Raw genomic sequence first — 18,808 nt, forward strand, 5'->3', positions numbered from 1 at the left:
CCACATCACTATAACAGTGCACACATTGGTGTAATTACACCAAGGTATAAAATGTAAACTTTTTTTAAAAAATAGCTCTTGTGATGGATTTACTAAAAGAACAAAATCAGTTTAAACCAAAGACACACTAGTACAACTAAGGAGCACTCAATTAACTGACTTTTCTGAAAGAGTCTTTGTACACTTTGAAAAACGTCCATCTGCACATTTCAGTCTAGAATTTATTCTTAATATGAATAGCATTGTGGGAGGGCAAAACATACAGAAAATTAATGCCATAATTACCTTTGAAAGACCGGCCATGATTCTGCTTAAGTACTGAGGTTAAGTAATGAGGACAGGATGACCTACTGAAAAGAAAAATTTTTTTACTAAAGCCATAAATAGTACTAAATTTAATATACTGTGAATAGATGAAGTGAAGAAATTTCTATACCACAAAAAGTTAAAAGAAAAAAGTCATTAAAATAGGAGAGGTAAGCCAAGGAAGCCCCACAATTTCTACTACTTTTGGTAGATAGTCAGTAAGTAAGCCAGTAAGTAAGCCAGTCTGATTACTGTATTATATAGATTTATAATCAGGACTCAAAAAAGCCCACTCGCTTTTGGGCGATTAGGAAACTTTGCTTGGCCAGCCATCAACTTCTGCAGATTCTAGGTGTTCATTAACATTTTTTAAAAAGCTCTAGCCTTTATGGTTGCGAAGAAAACTTTCTAAATATGACATAAGTGTAAATCAGTGCAGTGATGTCCAGAACCCAGGTGCCTCTACTGTTGCTAAGGATTTTGCCAGGCTGCAGCTAAATGAAGACTGTCAAGAGTTTTGTCGGTTTCATTGCTGCTAATCAAAATGCAGTGGTCAATGACGAATTAAGTCAATCTCACTCTGCAGTTGCTAGAGAAAGCTCTGAACAGAAGTAAAAGCAGGCAATGGAACTTTTTACTGGGGAGGAAGATTCAAAACCTGAGGCTTGGGGAGCAGTAAAGCAACACAGATATGTGCCTCTTCCCTTCACAGCAGCCAGGAGGCTTGGAAGTGGGGCAAAGCAAAGGACTCCCAGACACACTAATAGCCAGAAGACTACAGTGGAAGGAAGGAACAGAGAGACTTCTTTTTCCAAAGGAAACGGAGAGCAGAGGAGAGGGCCTTCAAATGTAATCAGACACGTAAACCCCCAAACGGGGTCCATGGACAGGTGAGGGGAGGTTGGCTTGTCTCCTAGATGTTGCCTTTGGCGATTGTGCACTCCTCTACCCCCATCTTTCATATTGGTCTCAGACACTGAAGACAATGCAGGAAGCGATACACTGTAATATTACAGAAAAGACAAAAATGAGAGAAAAACCAGGGAAGAAAAGGAGTGGGGGGGAAAAAAAAAAGATATGTAGTAAGCAGAGCTGCTTAAACAGGACTTGACTCATACATTAATTTACAAATTTCACAAGTATTTGTCAAATACAGTTATTTGACAGATACTTTTTTTATTATCTGACCAGCTCTAAAGCTGGCCCTATACTATTCTGTGAATACATTATTCAATACATACAAGTGAAATTAATCAAGTAAATACATAAAGTGAAATTAATCAAGTCGTATATTCAGAAAATATTTTTGATACTCAACCAGCCCTTGTAGTATGTTAAATTTCATTAAAAATTTATACAAAAGAAGTTTGATTAGCAATATGTTGCAATTAAATACCGCATACAACAAACAGTGCACAACTGTTTTATTCCTCCAAATTGCATGGAGCATTGGTCTTATTTACCATCGTAGAAGGATTTGACCTCAGGTTAGTAGGCAATGATAGATTTTTCAAGCCCAGTGTATAATCAGAACTTTGCAGTGAGCATGGGCCATGATTAAAGATTAAAAAAACCTGGGTGCCTAAAAAGTTAGGCAACCTTATTTTCAGAAGTACTTCTAAATCCATAGTTAGCAACCTTATTTTCAGAAGTACTGAACACCCACAAATCCTAATGAAATCAATGGGAATTGCTGGTTGCTTAGCACTTTTAAAAATCAGGTCAATTTTAGATAGCTAACTACAGATTTAAGACCTTACTTTAGGCATCTAGTTTGGGAAATCTTGGCCATAATGTTTAGATGAGTTTGTGGTAAATTTTGTTAGTTCTCTAGGGTTTTTTCCGTTTTACAGGTTCTATGTGAGATTTTTGTTTTAAAAATGTATTTATTTCTTCGAATTGAGCTTAATTTCAATTGAATCCTTTGGCTGACATTAATGTTTTTATTTATGACTGTCTCATTCCTTTGGTTGCGCACGTCCTTACAGCTCTGGAATCATCTGTTCGTGTGGCATGCCCATGATCAGAGGTAGATTAAAGTCTCATAGGGCCCTGGACCAGAGCAAATGGGGGGACCCTGGCACCCTGCCCCACCCCTTCCACCTGCAGCCCTACCCCTGTTCCACCCCTTTCCCATAGTCCCAACCTATTTCACCCTTTCCCTGCAGCCCTGCTCCTGCTCTGCCCATGGCCCCGCCTCGTTCCACCCGTTCCCTCCGCAGCCTTGCACCGATTCCGCACATGGCCCCGCCCCACTCTACCTCTTCCCCCATGACCCTGCTCTCTTCTTTCCATCACCACTACCCCTGGGGCTGTGGTGGGGGTAGATTTTTCCAGTGGCCCCAAATTTGCTGGCGCCCCTAGGCATAGACCGTTGGGCATGTACAGTAATCCGCCACTGCCCATGATATTTTTGTTATTAGTCCAATTACCACTGCGGATTCATCCTTATCATATAACCACAATTCAATTTGGCATAGTTAATGGTCTCCGCTGAGGAGGGTTTCAAAACTAGAATAGCGATGGTGCAGCAGATCAGGGACAAAAGTGCACTAATTGAGGTGTGTAAGGAAACTGGTACATTGCTAGCCTGCATTATATTTGGCTGTAGTTACTGATATCAGTCTCATTTTCATTGGCACTGAAAATTGTCACATTCACCATCGAAGAAAACATAATCGTTTAGCTCTATAAACAAACACAGCTATTTCAATTTTTTGTCTGGATGGGTTGCTGTGGGGCGGGAGAGGATGAACAAGGAGAATTTATTCAAAGAATGGAAAATCACAACTGTTATCAGCAGGAAAATAAGGGATCTACACAACATTGTTTGATTTACAGTCCTTCACATAAAGATGAAGTGGCAAGTATGCAAGAAATATAGCAACCTGTCCTTTCACATGGGCTCAGATCCTGCAAACACTATGTCCACACATAATTTGACTTCAATGGAACTAATCACACGAGAAAAGCTATACACATGCTTAAGTGTTTGCAGGATCAGGATCTAGGTGATCATCATAACCCAAAGGCAAAATGCACATATTGAAACCTGTAGCCTGGCCATGCTCAGTATTCTCAACTTGCTTAACAGGTTTCACAGAAACAAAGTACATCACTTATACCAATCATTTACTGTACCAAAGTTTTATGTCTAAAAACAGGTTCTGTAGATCAGAAGCTGACCAAAATTTTAAAAGGCAACAATTATGTTTTTTGGGACTACAAGTGAACAATGTTAAAATATTACTGACTACAAATATAAGCCCTCTTGATGAATTCTGGGGCTTCCTCTGGCACAGTAACCATCATTTTCTCTTTCTTCATAGGAGGATAGGATTAAGCTGTGGGGGTTGGGGGAGAATAGCATTCTGTTTGGCATTACTATAGATGTATATTTTGTTCACTAATAAAAGTAGCAATTAGATTCATAAAGGCCAGAAGGGATGATCTGATCTTCTTGTCTGAACTGCTGGGTACCAGAGGCCATTAAATTTCACTCAGATACCCCTGTACTGAGCATAACAATTTGTGTTTGATTAAAGCATAACTTCCAGAAGGCATCTAATCTGGATTCGAAGATATCGAGTGATGGAGAATCCACTACTTCCCTTGTTAGTTTTCTCCAATGATTAATCACACACTTAAAAATTTGAGCCTAATTTTTTCTTTGAATATGTCTGGTTTCAGCTGTTCTTGTTCTGGTTCTTGTTCTCTCTTTCTCTGCTAGATTGAAGAGCGCTTTAGTACCTGGTATTTTCTCCATGTGAAGGTCCTTATATGCTGTAATCAAGTCATCTCTGAATCTTCTGTTTGATAAACTAAATAGATTGTGAGCTCTCAAAGTCTCTCACTGTAAGACATTTTCTCCACCCTCTTCAATTTTTCCACATCCTTTTAAAAATGCCAACACCTGAACAGTACTCATTATTCGAGAACTAGTCTCACTAATGCCATATATATGTTTATTAATTATTGCTATTATTTAGAAACTGCTTCCTTGCTGCACTACTGCTGAAATAACAGCTGAAGCTAAATATCTGAATTACTCTGTTCACAATAAAACTTAAGAGTAATATTTACTTATGCCTTAAACCACGGCTCCGTAAGAACTATTGGATTAAGATTTAAGGGCTTCTCTACGCTACAAAGTTAAGCCAACATTAGGCAGCTTACGTTGAACTACGGAGTTGTACACACTGCAATGCTCCTCCTGTTGCTTTAACTTTCTTGCTATGCTGGCGAGCAGCATAGAGGGTAGCACGACCTAGTTAGAATGACGCAGCGTCAGTGTAGATACTGCATTGCTTACGTCACCGTAAGTGGCCTCCAGGAGGTATCCCACAATGGCCACCGTGACTGCTCTGATCACTGTTTTGATAGCCACTGCCCTGCAGTCAGGTACACAGATATGTGCTCCTCCCCTTTTAAAGCCCCATGGAGTTTTGACATTGCTCTTCCTGTTTGCTCAGTGTGAAGAGCTCACATAGCTAGAGCCCTGCTCAGATACAAAATTTGTATCCACATCCAATCCGTGATCCACAAAAATGATATAAAATGGATATCCGTGGAGTTGCAGGGCTCTGCACATAGCAACTGCCCACATGAGCATGCCAGCTCCATGCAGCAAACATGGTGCTGCCTGGAGTACACAGAAGGTGGATTTCGTGAGTCTGTGGGGAGAAATCACTGCAGGGAAGCTGGGGGAAAGAATCGCAAGGACCTCCCTACACTCCCCTTCCCCCCATCCCCACCTGCCCATTCCATGTATCTTCTGGGGCCACAGAAATACCTAAGGCACTCCACCCCCTGGGAGATTAAACAGGACAGCTGCACATACCCCAAGGAGGCTCTCACAGCTGGGTGTATGTGCTTGTGAATTCCCTCTTCCATCCCCTTTAAAGATACGAAAGTTTCCCCTGCATGTACGAAGTTTACCTCAGTATTACATAGGTATGTTTGCATGGGTGTGGAATAAAAATCTACTTTTGGAAACTGAATTTATCTTTATTATTCTCCATCACATCGTGGCTGCTGCTAACATTCAAGACAATAGCAATAGGTTCACACGCATTATAAGAGTTGGGCACACACAGCAATCATACAAGGTTTATAGCGGGGTGCAAACAAACAATGCCAGGCTCGGCACACTACAGGAACACACATTACTCTGCGTCAGTGTTAAAATGTTCCTTCACAGCATCTGTTGGATCATATTAAAGAAGTTCTGTATTAAAATCACAAATGAGTTTGATTCACCATAGTTTAAATTTCAGGGTATTACTAACTTAAATGGTCTCTTGGTTTTTGGTACTGTTTCTCTCCCTCTCTGTGTGAAACTTGCAAGCTGCTAATTGTGACAGTACATCCTAAAACAGTCTGTTCTCAAAGCAATACTTTGTAACAACAGAAACAGCACACAGAGATTCCCCGCCCTTTTGTTGTATTTATCTCGCTTTGTTAACAATTGTGATTAAAATAGAAATAGAGGATGTATGTGGATAGATGCTTGGTGTGGATAATAAATGAATGATCAGGGAGGTGCCAGCCTAAGATTTCAGTGTCCATCTGCGGAAGAAGGCATCAAGTGGAAACAACCAGAGGACCCCCGGAGGGCAGACTGGAATCCACCCCACAGACTCAAGCATGGGAGAATCAAAGAACAAGATAACATCTGGCAGCACGGAGCCGTCAGGAATGTGCCATCGGCTGATTGATTCAGCAACAGCATGATGAAGCAATTCCCATAGACTGGCATGGGAATAAATTCCTATAAAAATGGACTCTAGAAATTGAGAACTTTGGGGTCTGATTCTGCAACCCAACTTCCAGGAGCATCAGATGAGCATCTGACAAGGCCCTGCTCCCTCCTCGTGTCCAGGCCACCTGGCCAGTGGCTTGGCACGAGCAACTCTAAGGCTGGTAACTATGATAATAACCTTGCAGAACCTGTGTGTGTGTGTATGAATGAATGTGTAAATAAATATGAAATTGAATGGAATGTTATAGCTATAACTGACTGCTTACTATGATTCTTTCTGTATTCACAATAAATGTGGCATTTTGCCTTTCCCCCTTAACAAGATCCTGCTGGTTTTTATTTTATTGGTATAACACATCCCTCAGCCAAATAGTCCCCCATTGAGCTCCTCTTATAGCCTTGTGTTCATAACACACAACACAATATTGAAGAGCAATGCAGGATCCATACTTTCTAACAGAGATGGTTGGCTTGCAGGTTACCAGGGCATTTGAAAAGTAGCTGGCAATTTAGTAGAATACCCCTGGAATGATGGAATTGAGAAACCTGCACCATGTGACACTGAACCTTCCCCCATGAGGCATTAAAAACCCTTCCCAAAACATCCTGCGCCAGTTGCACAGAAGGCTAATTACGCACAGTGCACAGTTCTCTGTGTTGATGCAAGAGCTGCTACTGGAGATGTGCTCCGCCAATACAAGGAGCATAGTGAGGACATGCAAGGTGGCTTAATTATAGCAGTGGCTGTAGGTTGACATAACTTAAGCTGAGTTAAATTTGTAATGTAGACATAGCCAAAACTTAGGCTAAGAAAAAAGGAAGGATGAATGCACAGGTCAGAGGCCTAGAAATGTAATTTTTTTAAAGGGAATTTAAAAAGAAAAAATGCTAAAAGACAGAAGGAAATATGTCAAACATTTTGTTAATAGAAAAAAAAATATGCAATAATAAAGCCTGAGGTGAAATCCTGGACCTATTGAAGTCAATGGAAATTTTGCCATAGATTTCAATAGGGCCAGTATTTCACATTATGTGCAATAACTAACATAATTAGTGTGTGACTGATGCCTGGCTTCAATGAAAAAGAAAAACTAAAAACAACAAAAGTGCTACAAATTTAGGACCTGATCCTGCAAATACTTATGCATTTGGAGTAAAGTTTCTCACTTATGTGGTCCCCCCTGTTGTCAATGAGGACTGTGAATTAAGTTACTCCTACTTCAGTGTCTGCAGGATCAGGTCCTTATGAATTTAGGGTTTGACTCTGCAAACAAGACTGTCATAAATATAAAGGGAGGGGTAAACCCCTTTAAAATCCCTCCTGGCCAGAGGAAAAATCCTCTCACCTGTAAAGGGTTAAGAACCTAAAGGTAACCTTGCTGGCACCTGACCAAAATGACCAATGAGGAGACAAGATACTTTCAAAAGCTAGGAGGAGGGAGAGAAACAAAGGGTCTGTGTCTGTCTATATGCTGCTTTTGCCGGGGATAGACCAGGAATGGAGTTTTAGAACTTTTAGTAAGTAATCTAGCTAGGTATGTGTTAGATTATGATTTCTTTAAATGGCTGAGAAAAGAATTGTGCTGAATAGAAAGACTATTTCTGTCTGTGTGTCTTTTTTGTAACTTAAGGTTTTGCCTAGAGCGATTCTCTATGTTTTGAATCTAATTACCTTGTAAAGTATCTACCATCCTGATTTTACAGAGGTGATTCCTTTACTTCTATTTACTTCTATTTCTATTAAAAGTCTTCTTGTAAGAAAACTGAATGCTTTTTCATTTTTCTCAGATCCAAGGGTTTGGGTCTGTGGTCACCTATGCAAATTGGTGAGGATTTTTACCAAACCTTTCCCAGGAAGTGGGGTGCAAGGGTTGGGAGGATTTTGGGGGGAAAGACTTATCCAAACTACGATTCCCAGTAAACCCAGTTAGAGTTTGGTGATGGCAGTGGTTATTCCAAGGACAAAGGATAAAATTAATTTGTACCTTAGGAAAGTTTTAACCTAAGCTGGTAAAAGTAAGCTTAGGAGGTTTTCATGCAGGTCCCCACATCTGTCCCCTACAGTTCAGAGTGGGGGAGGAACCTTGACATGGTGGCAGAGTGGTGGGATTAACCTGAAATCATTTTGAGATCAATTTGAGATTTTTTGAACCAGAAATACAGATTTTAAAAAGGAAATTCTTTTTTCCTTTGGGGCTGCTGGAAAGGAGGTCCAGAAAGCAGCTGAAACTCAAAGCAGCTTGTTTTTTCTCTGCTTTGGGGCCAGAGGAGAGACAAAAGGGGATTATCTTTGTGAATTGCAGGTTTTCTTTGCCTGGAGGCAGGGTACTTAACCTCCTGCAGGGAAATTCACAGTCTTGGTAAACCAGAAGTTTTTTTTTTTCTAAAAGTAAATGGGGGGGTGGGGTGTTCTACCCATTTTCCTGGAGACAAAAGTGGCAGGGGCTTTTTTTTTTTTTAGGATTTTGATTTTTTATTTTTTTTTACAAGGAGCACAAGTTTGAAAAAGAATTTTTTTTTCCTTTGGGCTGCTGGTAAGCAGGTTTCCAAGTAGTTGGAGGTTTTTTGCTTTGATTTGGGGCCAGAGCAGAGACAAGGGAATTGTCTTTTTCTGTAGGCTGACAATCACTATCGGAGAATAGGTATTCTATTCCAGCACAGCAAAATTTTACAGCTGACTTTTGTTTGTTTATTTCTAAACCTCGGGTGTAAAGTTAGTTAAAAACAGAGAGGTCAGGATGACAAAATCCACGGCTCGACAAAAGCTGGAATTAGCCAGATTTCAGGCTGAGGAAAAACAAAGGGAACATGAAACACAGATAGAACTCATGTGGCTGAAGAAGGAGGAGAAGGAAAAAGAGAGGAAGCATGTGGAGGAGGAGAGGGAAAAAGAGAGGAAGCATGCACTGGAGATGGAGAAGGAAAAGGCTCAGCAGAATATACCAACAAACCCTAGCAATCCTTCTCCAGGTACCACTCCCCATCCCAGAAAGTTCCCCACCTACAAGGCAGGCGATGATACTGAGGCCTTCCTAGAAAACTTCGAAAGGGCCTGCCTTGGGTACAACATCTCTACCGACCAATACATGGTAGAGCTGAGGCTGCAGCTCAGTGGACCCTTAGCTGAGGTGGCAGCTGAAATGCCTAAAGAACACATGAACGAGTCTGAACTGTTTAAATCCAAGGCGAGAGTCAGAATGGGGATAACACCCGAGCAGTCTCGTCGGAGGTTCAGAGCCCTAAGGTGGAAACCAGACGTGTCATTTACCCGACATGTCTACCGCATTGGGATGCCTGGATATCAGGAGCATGTGTTGAATCTCCAGTAAATTTGCCCTTCCTAATGCAAATGGAACAATTCTTAGAGGGTGTTCCTGAGGAAATAGAAAGATACATCCTAGATGGGAAGCCCAAAACTGTAATAGAGGCAGGAGAGATTGGAGCCAGATGGGTGGAGGTAGCAGAGAAGAAGAAAACTGGTCGCAGTTGGAGCGGAGACCAGAAGGGACAACCCCAGACCACACCCTATTACCGCGGGCCGCCCAAAGCCCCACCTACCTCCCAAAGAACCTTCCAGACCCCTTATCGTCCCACCACCCCATTCTCCAGCAACCCACCTCGCCCCAGTGACCCGTCAGCTGGACGATGTTTTAAATGTAACGAGCTGGGGCATGTAAAGGCCAACTGCCCCAAGAACCCTAACAGACTACAGTTCATTGCACCGGGATCACACCAGAGGTCCGCAGGCCCAGATACCTCCCAGATACCCTTGGAGCGGAGGGAAACTGTGAGTGTGGGCGGGGAAAAAGGTCACTGCGTGGAGGGACACCGGAGCACAAGTGTCAGCTATCCATGCTTCCTTAGTGGACCCCAATTTAATCAACCCAGAGATCCAAGTGATGATTCAACTCTTCAAGTCCAACTCTTTCGATTTGCCTACAGCCAAGTTGCCTGTCCAGTACCAGGGCTGGTCAGGAATGTGGACTTTTGCAGTCTATGATGATTATCCCATCCCCATGCTGTTGGGGGAAGACTTGGCCAATCATGTGAAGCGGGTCAAGAGGGTGGGAATGGTCACCCATAGCCAGGCTAAACAAGCCGTGAGGCCTAGCTCTGTTTCGGAAACTTCTATCCAGACCCAGTCAGAGGTGATGAACCCGGACCCCAGGCCAATGTCTGCAACAGCAGTAGTGGATCCAGTCCCAGAGACCCAGATGGAACCAGTCCCAGAACCGGAACCAGCGGAACAACCAGCACCAGACCATTTACCAGCACTGAATCCAGTACTTGCAACCTCAACACCAGAGGGTCCCACCGAACCTGAACTGGCAGCAGCTGATAACCCTACACAAGAGGCTCAGCCAGCGCCTGAATCCCAACATAGTGCACCAGCAGAAAGCGGTTCACAGTCAACGGAAACAGCCCCATCCCCTACATCACTTCCAGAGGGACCAAGCATAGATCCACAATCCAATGAGGAACTGATGTCTCCAGCATCAAGGGAACAGTTCCAGACCGAACAGGAAGCAGATGAAAGCCTCCAGAGAGCTTGGACGGCGGCACGGAGCAACCCACCGCCTCTCAGCTCTTCTAATCAATCCAGGTTTGTTGTAGAAAGAGGACTTTTATACAAGGAAACTCTTTCTGGTTGACATCAGGAAGCCTGGCATCCTCAGAGACAGTTGGTAGTTCCAACTAAATACCGGGCCAAGCTCTTGAGCTTAGCCCATGATCACCCTAGTGGCCATGCTGGGGTGAACAGGACCAAAGACCGTTTGGGGGGGTCATTCCACTGGCAGGGAATGGGCAAGGATGTTTCTACCTATGTCCAGTCTTGTGAAGTATGCCAAAGAGTGGGAAAACCCCAAGACCAGGTCAAAGCCCCTCTCCAGCCACTCCCCATCATTGAAGTTCCATTTCAGTGAGTAACTGTGGATACTCTGGGTCCTTTTCCAAAAAAGACACCCAGAGGAAAGCAGTACATACTGACTTTCATGGATTTTGCCACTTGATGGCCGGAAGCTGTAGCTCTAAGCAACACCAGGGCTAAAAGTGTGTGCCAGGCACTAGCAGACATTTTTTGCCAGGGCAGGTTGGCCCTCCGACATCCTCACAGATGCAGGGACTAATTTCCTGGCAGGAACTATGGAAAACCTTTGGGAAGCTCATGGGGTAAATCACTTGGTTGCCACTCCTTACCACCATCAAACGAATGGCATGATGGAGAAGTTTAATGGAACATTGGGGGCCATGATACGTAAATTCGTAAATGAGCACTCCAATGACTGGGACCTAGTGTTGCAGCAGTTGCTCTTTGCCTACAGAGCTGTACCCCATCCCAGTTTAGGGTTTTCACCATTTGAACTTGTATATGGCCGTGAGGTTAAGGGGCCATTACAGTTGGTGAAGCAGCAATGGGAGGGATTTACACCTTCTCCAGGAACTAACATTCTGGACTTCGTAACCAACCTACAAAACACCCTCCGAACCTTTTTAGCCCTTGCTAAAGAAAACTTACAGGATGCTCAAAAAGAGCAAAAAACGTGGTATGATAAACATGCCAGAGCGTTCCTTCAAAGTAGGGGACCAGGTCATGGTCTTAAAGGCACTCCAGGCCCACAAAATGGAAGCATCTCCCACAGTATTCTTGTCAGCAAGTTAAGGAAGTATGGGCTGGATGAATGCACTATAAGGTGGGTAGAAAGCTGGCTAGATTGTCGGGCTCAACGGGTAGTGATCAATGGCTCCATGTCTAGTTGGCAGCCGGTGTCAAGTGGAGTGCCCCAGGGGTCGGTCCTGGGGCCGGTTTTGTTCAATATCTTCATAAATGATCTGGAGGATGGTGTAGATTGCACTCTCAGCAAATTTGCGGATGATACTAAACTGGGAGGAGTGGTAGATACGCTGGAGGGGAGGGATAGGATACAGAAGGACCTAGACAAATTGGAGGATTGGGCCAAAAGAAATCTGATGAGGTTCAATAAGGATAAGTGCAGGGTCCTGCACTTAGGACAGAAGAATCCAATGCACCGCTACAGACTAGGGGCCGAATGGCTAGGCAGCAGTTCGGCGGAAAAGGACCTGGGGTGACAGTGGACGAGAAGCTGGATATGAGTCAGCAGTGTGCCCTTGTTGCCAAGAAGGCCAATGGCATTTTGGGATGTATAAGTAGGGGCATAGCGAGCAGATCGAGGGACGTGATCGTTCCCCTCTATTCGACATTGGTGAGGCCTCATCTGGAGTACCGTGTCCAGTTTTGGGCCCCACACTACAAGAAGGACGTGGATAAATTGGAGAGAGTCCAGCGAAGGGCAACAAAAATGATTAGGGGTCTGGAACACGTGACTTATGAGGAGAGGCTGAGGGAGCTGGGATTGTTTAGTCTGCAGAAGAGAAGAATGAGGGGGGATTTGATAGCTGCTTTCAACTACCTGAAAGGGGGTTCCAAAGAGGATGGCTCTAGACTGTTCTCAATGGTAGCAGATGACAGAACGAGGAGTAATGGTCTCAAGTTGCAGTGGGGGAGGTTTAGATTGGATATTAGGAAAAACTTTTTCACTATGAGGGTGGTGAAACACTGGAATGCGTTACCTAGGGAGGTGGTAGAATCTCCTTCCTTAGAAGTTTTTAAGGTCAGGCTTGACAAAGCCCTGGCTGGGATGATTTAACTGGGAATTGGTCCTGCTTCAAGCAGGCGGTTGGACTAGATGACCTTCTGGGGTCCCTTCCAACCCTGATATTCTATGATTCTATGATTCTAAGGGCCATTCACGGTCCAGGAGCACCGGGGAGCTGTTAATTATCTCATAGCATTCCCCACCTCCAACCAAAAGCCTAAGGTGTACCATATTAATTCTCTAAAGCCCTTTTATTCCAGAGAATTGAAGGTTTGTCAGTTTACAGCCCACGGAGGAGACGACGCTGAGTGGCCTGAAGATGTCTACTATGAAGGGAAAAGTGCTGGTGGTGTGGAAGAGGTGAACCTCTCCATGACCCTTGTGCGTATGCAGCAACAGCAGATCCAGGAGCTGTGCACTAGCTACGCGTCAACGTTCTCAGCCACCCCAGGACTGACTGAACGGGCATACCACTCCATTGACACAGGTAATGCTCACCCAATTAAAGTCCAACCTTACCGAGTGTCTCCTCAAGCTAAAACTGCTACAGAACGGGAGATCCAGGATATGTTACAGATGGGTGTAATCCACCCATCTGGAAGTGCATGGGCATCTCCAGTGGTTCTAGTTCCCAAACCAGATGGGGAAATACGTTTTTGCGTGGACTACCGTAAGCTAAATGCTGTAACTCGCCCAGACAACTATCCAATGCCACGCACAGATGAACTATTAGAGAAACTGGGACGGGCCCAGTTCATCTCTACCTTGGACTTAACCAAGGGGTACTGGCAGGTACCGCTAGATGAATCTGCCAAGGAAAGGTCAGCCTTCACCACACATCTCTGGCTGCATGAATTTAATGTACTCCCTTTCAGGCTGCGAAATGCACCCGCCACCTTCCAAAGACTTGTAGATGGTCTCCTAGCAGGATTCGGAGAATATGCAGTCGCCTACCTTGACGATGTGGCCATATTTTCGGATTCCTGGGCAGAACACCTGGAACATATACAAAAAGTCTTCGAGCGCATAAGGGAGGCAGGACTAACTGTTAAGGCTAAGAAGTGTCAAATAGGCCTAAACAGAGTGACTTGCCTTGGACACCAGGTGGGTCAAGGAACTATCAGCCCCCTACAGGCCAAAGTGGATGCTATCCAAAAGTGGCCTGTCCCAAAGTCAAAGAAACAGGTTCAATCCTTTTTAGGCTTGGCCGGTTATTACAGACTATTTGTACCACAATACAGCCAAATCGCCGCCCCACTGACAGACCTAACCAAAAACAAACAGCCAAATGCCGTTCAGTGGACTGAAAAGTGTCAGAAGGCCTTTAACAAGCTTAAAGCGACACTCATGTCTGACCCTGTACTAAGGGCCCCAGACTTTGACAAACCGTTCCTAGTAACCACAGATGAGTCCGAGCATGGTGTGGGAGCAGTTTTAATGCAGAAAAGACCTGATCAAGAATTCCACCCTGTAGTGTTTCTCAGCAAAAAACTGTCTGAGAGGGAAAGCAACTGGTCAATCAGTGAAAAAGAATGTTACGCCATTGTCTACGCTCTGGAAAAGCTACGCCCATATGTTTGGGGACGGCGTTTCCACCTGCAAACCAACCATGCTGCACTGAAGTGGCTTCACACCGTCAAAGAAAATAACAAAAAACTTCTTTGGTGGAGTTTAGCTCTCCAAGATTTTGATTTCGACATCCAACACATCTCAGGAGCTTCTAACACAGTGGCTGATGCACTCTCCCGTGAAAAGAAAAGGAGTACTTGTGGCACCTTAGAGACTAACCAATTTATTTGAATTAATTTATCCTCTGAAATCTCCCGTGAAAGTTTCCCAGAATCAACTGGTTAAAATCGTCCTTGAGATGTGGAAAATATTGTTAGTCTTTATGTACTTGGTAGTATATTTAGAGATGCATGTGTCTTATTAACTCTGCTTTTCCCAGAGCTCCAGAAAGAAATCCCAGCCAGTGTTTCACCCTAGCTGAGATTTGGGGGGCGTGTCATAAATATAAAGGGAGGGGTAAACCCCTTTAAAATCCCTCCTGGCCAGAGGAAAAATCCTCTCATCTGTAAAGGGTTAAGAAGCTAAAGGTAACCTTGCTGGCACCTGACCAAAATGACCAATGAGGAGACAAGATACTTTCAAAAGCTGGGAGGAAGGAGAGAAACAAAGGGTCTGTGTCTGTCTATATGCTGCTTTTGCCGGGGATAGACCAGGAATGGAGTTTTAGAACTTTTAGTAAGTAATCTAGCTAGGTATGCGTTGGATTATGATTTCTTTAAATGACTGAGAAAAGAACTGTGCTGAATAGAATGACTGTTTCTGTCTGTGTGTCTTTTTTGTAACTTAAGGTTTTGCCTAGAGGGATTCCCTATGTTTTGAATCTAATTACCCTGTAAGGTATCTACCATCCTGATTTTACAGAGGTGATTCCTTTACTTCTATTTACTTCTATTTCTATTAAAAGTCTTCTTGTAAGAAAACTGAATGCTTTTTCATTGTTCTCAGATCCAAGGGTTTGTGTCTGTGGTCACCTATGCAAATTGATGAGGATTTTTACCAAACCTTTCCCAGGAAGTGGGGTGCAAGGGTTGGGAGGATTTTGGGGGGAAAGACTTATCCAAACTACATTTCCCAGTAAACCCAGTTAGTTTGGTGGTGGCAGTGGTTATTCCAAGGACAAAGGATAAAATTAATTTGTACCTTAGGGAAGTTTTAACCTAAGCTGGTAAAAGTAAGCTTAGGAGGTTTTCATGCAGGTCCCCACATCTGTACCCTAGAGTTCAGAGTGGGGGAGGAACCTTGACAAAGACAAAAAAAAAAAAAACCTCATGAATAAAGGTATTTTAGGACAGAGCCTTCACTTCAAATTTTATCTACAGAGAAGCTCATGCCCATTATGCAAAAATACTAGCTCTTGTAAAACACATCACCTTCTAGAATCTAATGACCATCGTTTCAGTTGCCATTGTTTCAACAAGAAGCCTGAAAAGGCCACTAACCATATTATAGGTTTCAGAGTAGCAGCCGTGTTAGTCTGTATCTGCAAAAAGAAAAGGAGTATTTGTGGCTCCTTAGAGACTAACAAATTTATTTGAGCATAAGCTTTTGTGAGCTACAGCTCACTTCATCAGATGCATGCAGTGGAAAATACAGTGGGGAGATTTATATACACAGAGAACATGAAACAATGGGTGTTACCATACACACTGTAACAAGTGTGATCACTTAAGGTGAGCTATTACCAGGAGGAGCGGGGGACCTTTTGCAGTGATAATCAAGGTGGGCCATTTCCAGCAGTTCACAAGAACATGTGAGGAACAGTGGAGGGAGGTCAAGAGGGGAATAAACATGGGGAAATAGTTTTACTTTGTGTAATGACACATCCACTCCCAGTCTTTATTCAAGCCTAAGTTAATTGTATTCAGTTTGCAAATTAATTCCAATTTAGCAGTCTCTCGTTGGAGTCTGTTTTTGAAGGTTTTTTTGTTGAATTGCCACTTTTAGGTCTGTAATCGAGTGACCAAAGAGATTGAAGTGTTCTTCGACTGGTTTTTGAATGGTATAATACTTGACTTCTGATTTGTGTCCATTTATTCTTTTACTTAGAGACTGTCCAGTTTGACCAATGTACATGGCAGAGGGGCATTGCTGGCACATGATGGCATATATAACATTGGTAGATGTGCAGGTGAACGAGCCTCTGATAGTGTGGCTGATATGATTAGGCCCTATGATGGTGTCCCCTGAATAGATATGTGGACAGAGTTGTCAACGGGCTTTGTTGCAAGGATCGGTTCCTGGGTTAGTGGTTCTGTTGTGTGGTGTGTAGTTGCTGGTGAGTATTTGCTTCAGGTTGGGGGGCTGTCTGTAAGCAAGGATTGGCCTGTCTGCCAAGATACGTGAGAGTGATGGGTCGTCCTTCAGGATAAGTTGTAGATCCTTGATGATGTGTTGGAGAGGTTTTAGTTGGGGGCTGAAGATGATGGCTACTGGCATTCTGTTATTTTCTTTCTCTTTGGTCACTCGATTACAGACCTAAAAGTGGCAATTCTTCAACAAAAAAACTTCAAAAACAGACTCCAATGGGAGACTGCTGAATTGGAATTAATTTGCAAACTGGATACAATTAACTTAGGCTTGAATAAAGACTGGGAGTGGATGTGTCATTACACAAAGTAAAATTATTTCCCCATGTTTATTCCCCTCCCCGCCCCCCACTGTTCCTCAGATGTTCTTGTCAATTGCTGGAAACGGTGCCGCCCCCCGCCCCCTTCCGCTCTTCTCCTGGTAATAGCTCACCTTACCTGATCACTCTTGTTACAGTGTGTATGGTAACACCCATTGTTTCATGTTCTCCGTGTATATATATCTCCCCACTGTATTTTCCACTGCATGCATCCGATGAAGTGAGCTGTAGCTCACAAAAGCTTATGCTCAAATAAATTTGTTAGTCTCTAAGGTGCCACAAATATTGCTTTTCTTTTAACCATATTATGACACTTAGTTTTGAATATTTAAATAGTACTCAAATTTTCTGCAGTAATTTTTATTAATGTTTTTATTCCAATAGTGATTTCTTTCTAAATAAATGCAGCTATAGATTATAAAGTGCTTTGCATTTACATATTTTAAAGTAGACTTTAAAATTGGGATATTCTGAACTTGTTAAAAATAATCAAAGTGCCAAATACACTTTTCAAGTGCCTTACAATAGCTTCAAATTCTTCCCCTAGGCTCTTTCAAACTGAAAAATGATCACATATGGCTTAACTCAGCTAGAAGGTTAGAGACCACTTTTGTAAATAAGAGAATACAAAACCCAAGAGTAAGCCATGAAGCTGTGCAAAGCTTTTTATTCACTGCCATGTTTTTAAATGCTTGCATTAGGTTGTTAAATCCAAGGGTCAGTGTAGCAGTTTCATTTAAAAGTAAAATACCAGTAAAAATAAAAAGTAAAAAGTTGAGTTTTGTAGTAGACCTAGCAATTATAAGTTCTACCAGAAAGTAATATTGAAATATTTCTCTTTATTCATTAGAGTTGAACCATCTACCATTCTCAGCTTAATTTACACACTTTTAAATATAATTTTTTATTTTCCCAATTTAATTTTTTTAAGTATTTTACTTTTTAAAATAGTCTGAACATACAAGAGTCCTCCACCATGAATGGAAATAGTTTCTTTATGGATTATTCCTTTGTAGATATGTCAGCAAATAAGTGTTTTCAATAAGTCACTATGTTTTCTAGCTTCTTTTCTTTAAGTTTAAAATGCCCAGACATTCCAGGCTAGTCATGGTTAGTTCCATTGAAACTGGGATTTTGTTCCACTTACACAAAACCCAGGGTATCTAGTCACCCAGGATTGCCTGTTCTCCAAAGCACTCTGCAGCACTGCTATCCACAGATGTTCAGACAGCTACTCACCCCCACATCAAGCTGTTAGTGAGAAAAGAAGGGATATCCACTCCCAACAAACCCGAAAAAAGCTGAGAGGCAGCCCAAAGACTTGCTAATAGCAGTAGCTCCTCTTTGTGCTGCTCCTAGCTACGTCCCTGGTAGAGTCACATTGGGAAGAAAGAACAAGGAGAAAGAGAGAGTAGAGAGAGAACAGGGTGCGTATAAAGGGAAGAGGAATCAGCAGAAGACAAGCAGTAAAAACAAACAAACCAACCCAAATGAAAGCCCAGGAGATTAAGAACAAAGGACATACAGACAGAGGGAGTGGAGCAAAAAATAAAAGTTAGGACTGAGCAGGAGGCAAACAACCAACGTCCCCAGCCTTCCTCTCACCCTCCTTAACCTCTGTCCCTTGCCGTCCCTCCCGCCCCCCCAAAAAAGATGCTGGGCTTGCAAGAATGGGATAGAAAACATAGTTATGAGTTGAGTTTAGGGGAGAACAGAATACACAGGGTTAAAAATGTTTTTCTCCACCCCCATTTCTTAAAGGTGTCCCAGTTTTTCGGGAGAGGGAGCCCTCCTTCCTGCCAACTTGCTTCATACACTTTCCCTCCTTCCCCGCAGATATCAAATGCTTCTCATGAGACAGGTGTCCTGATGTATCAGCCTGAAAATCTAGACTCACTAGATTCTCGTTTCCTTGTCCATTCTGCCCAC

The 18,808-nt window shown here is 43.0% G+C and overlaps 1 protein-coding gene across 7 annotated transcripts in view; it reads right to left on the reverse strand.

The window, feature by feature from the left end:
• Positions 1 to 18,808, reverse strand: part of FOXN2 (forkhead box N2) — a 130,417-nt gene that overhangs the window by 13,385 nt on the left and 98,224 nt on the right. For 4 of the 7 annotated variants that reach the window (XM_048842960.2, XM_075127186.1, XM_075127184.1 and 1 more), the window contains one exon: positions 286 to 350. The exons of 1 other annotated variant lie outside the window; for it this stretch is intronic. In XM_048842960.2, the coding sequence (XP_048698917.1) occupies positions 286 to 350 (65 nt within the window). 2 more of the 7 variants (XM_075127187.1, XM_075127188.1) reach the window with 2 other exon arrangements.

This window comes from Caretta caretta, chromosome 3 (assembly GCF_965140235.1).
Source record: "Caretta caretta isolate rCarCar2 chromosome 3, rCarCar1.hap1, whole genome shotgun sequence".
Taxonomy (NCBI): Eukaryota; Metazoa; Chordata; order Testudines; family Cheloniidae; genus Caretta; species Caretta caretta.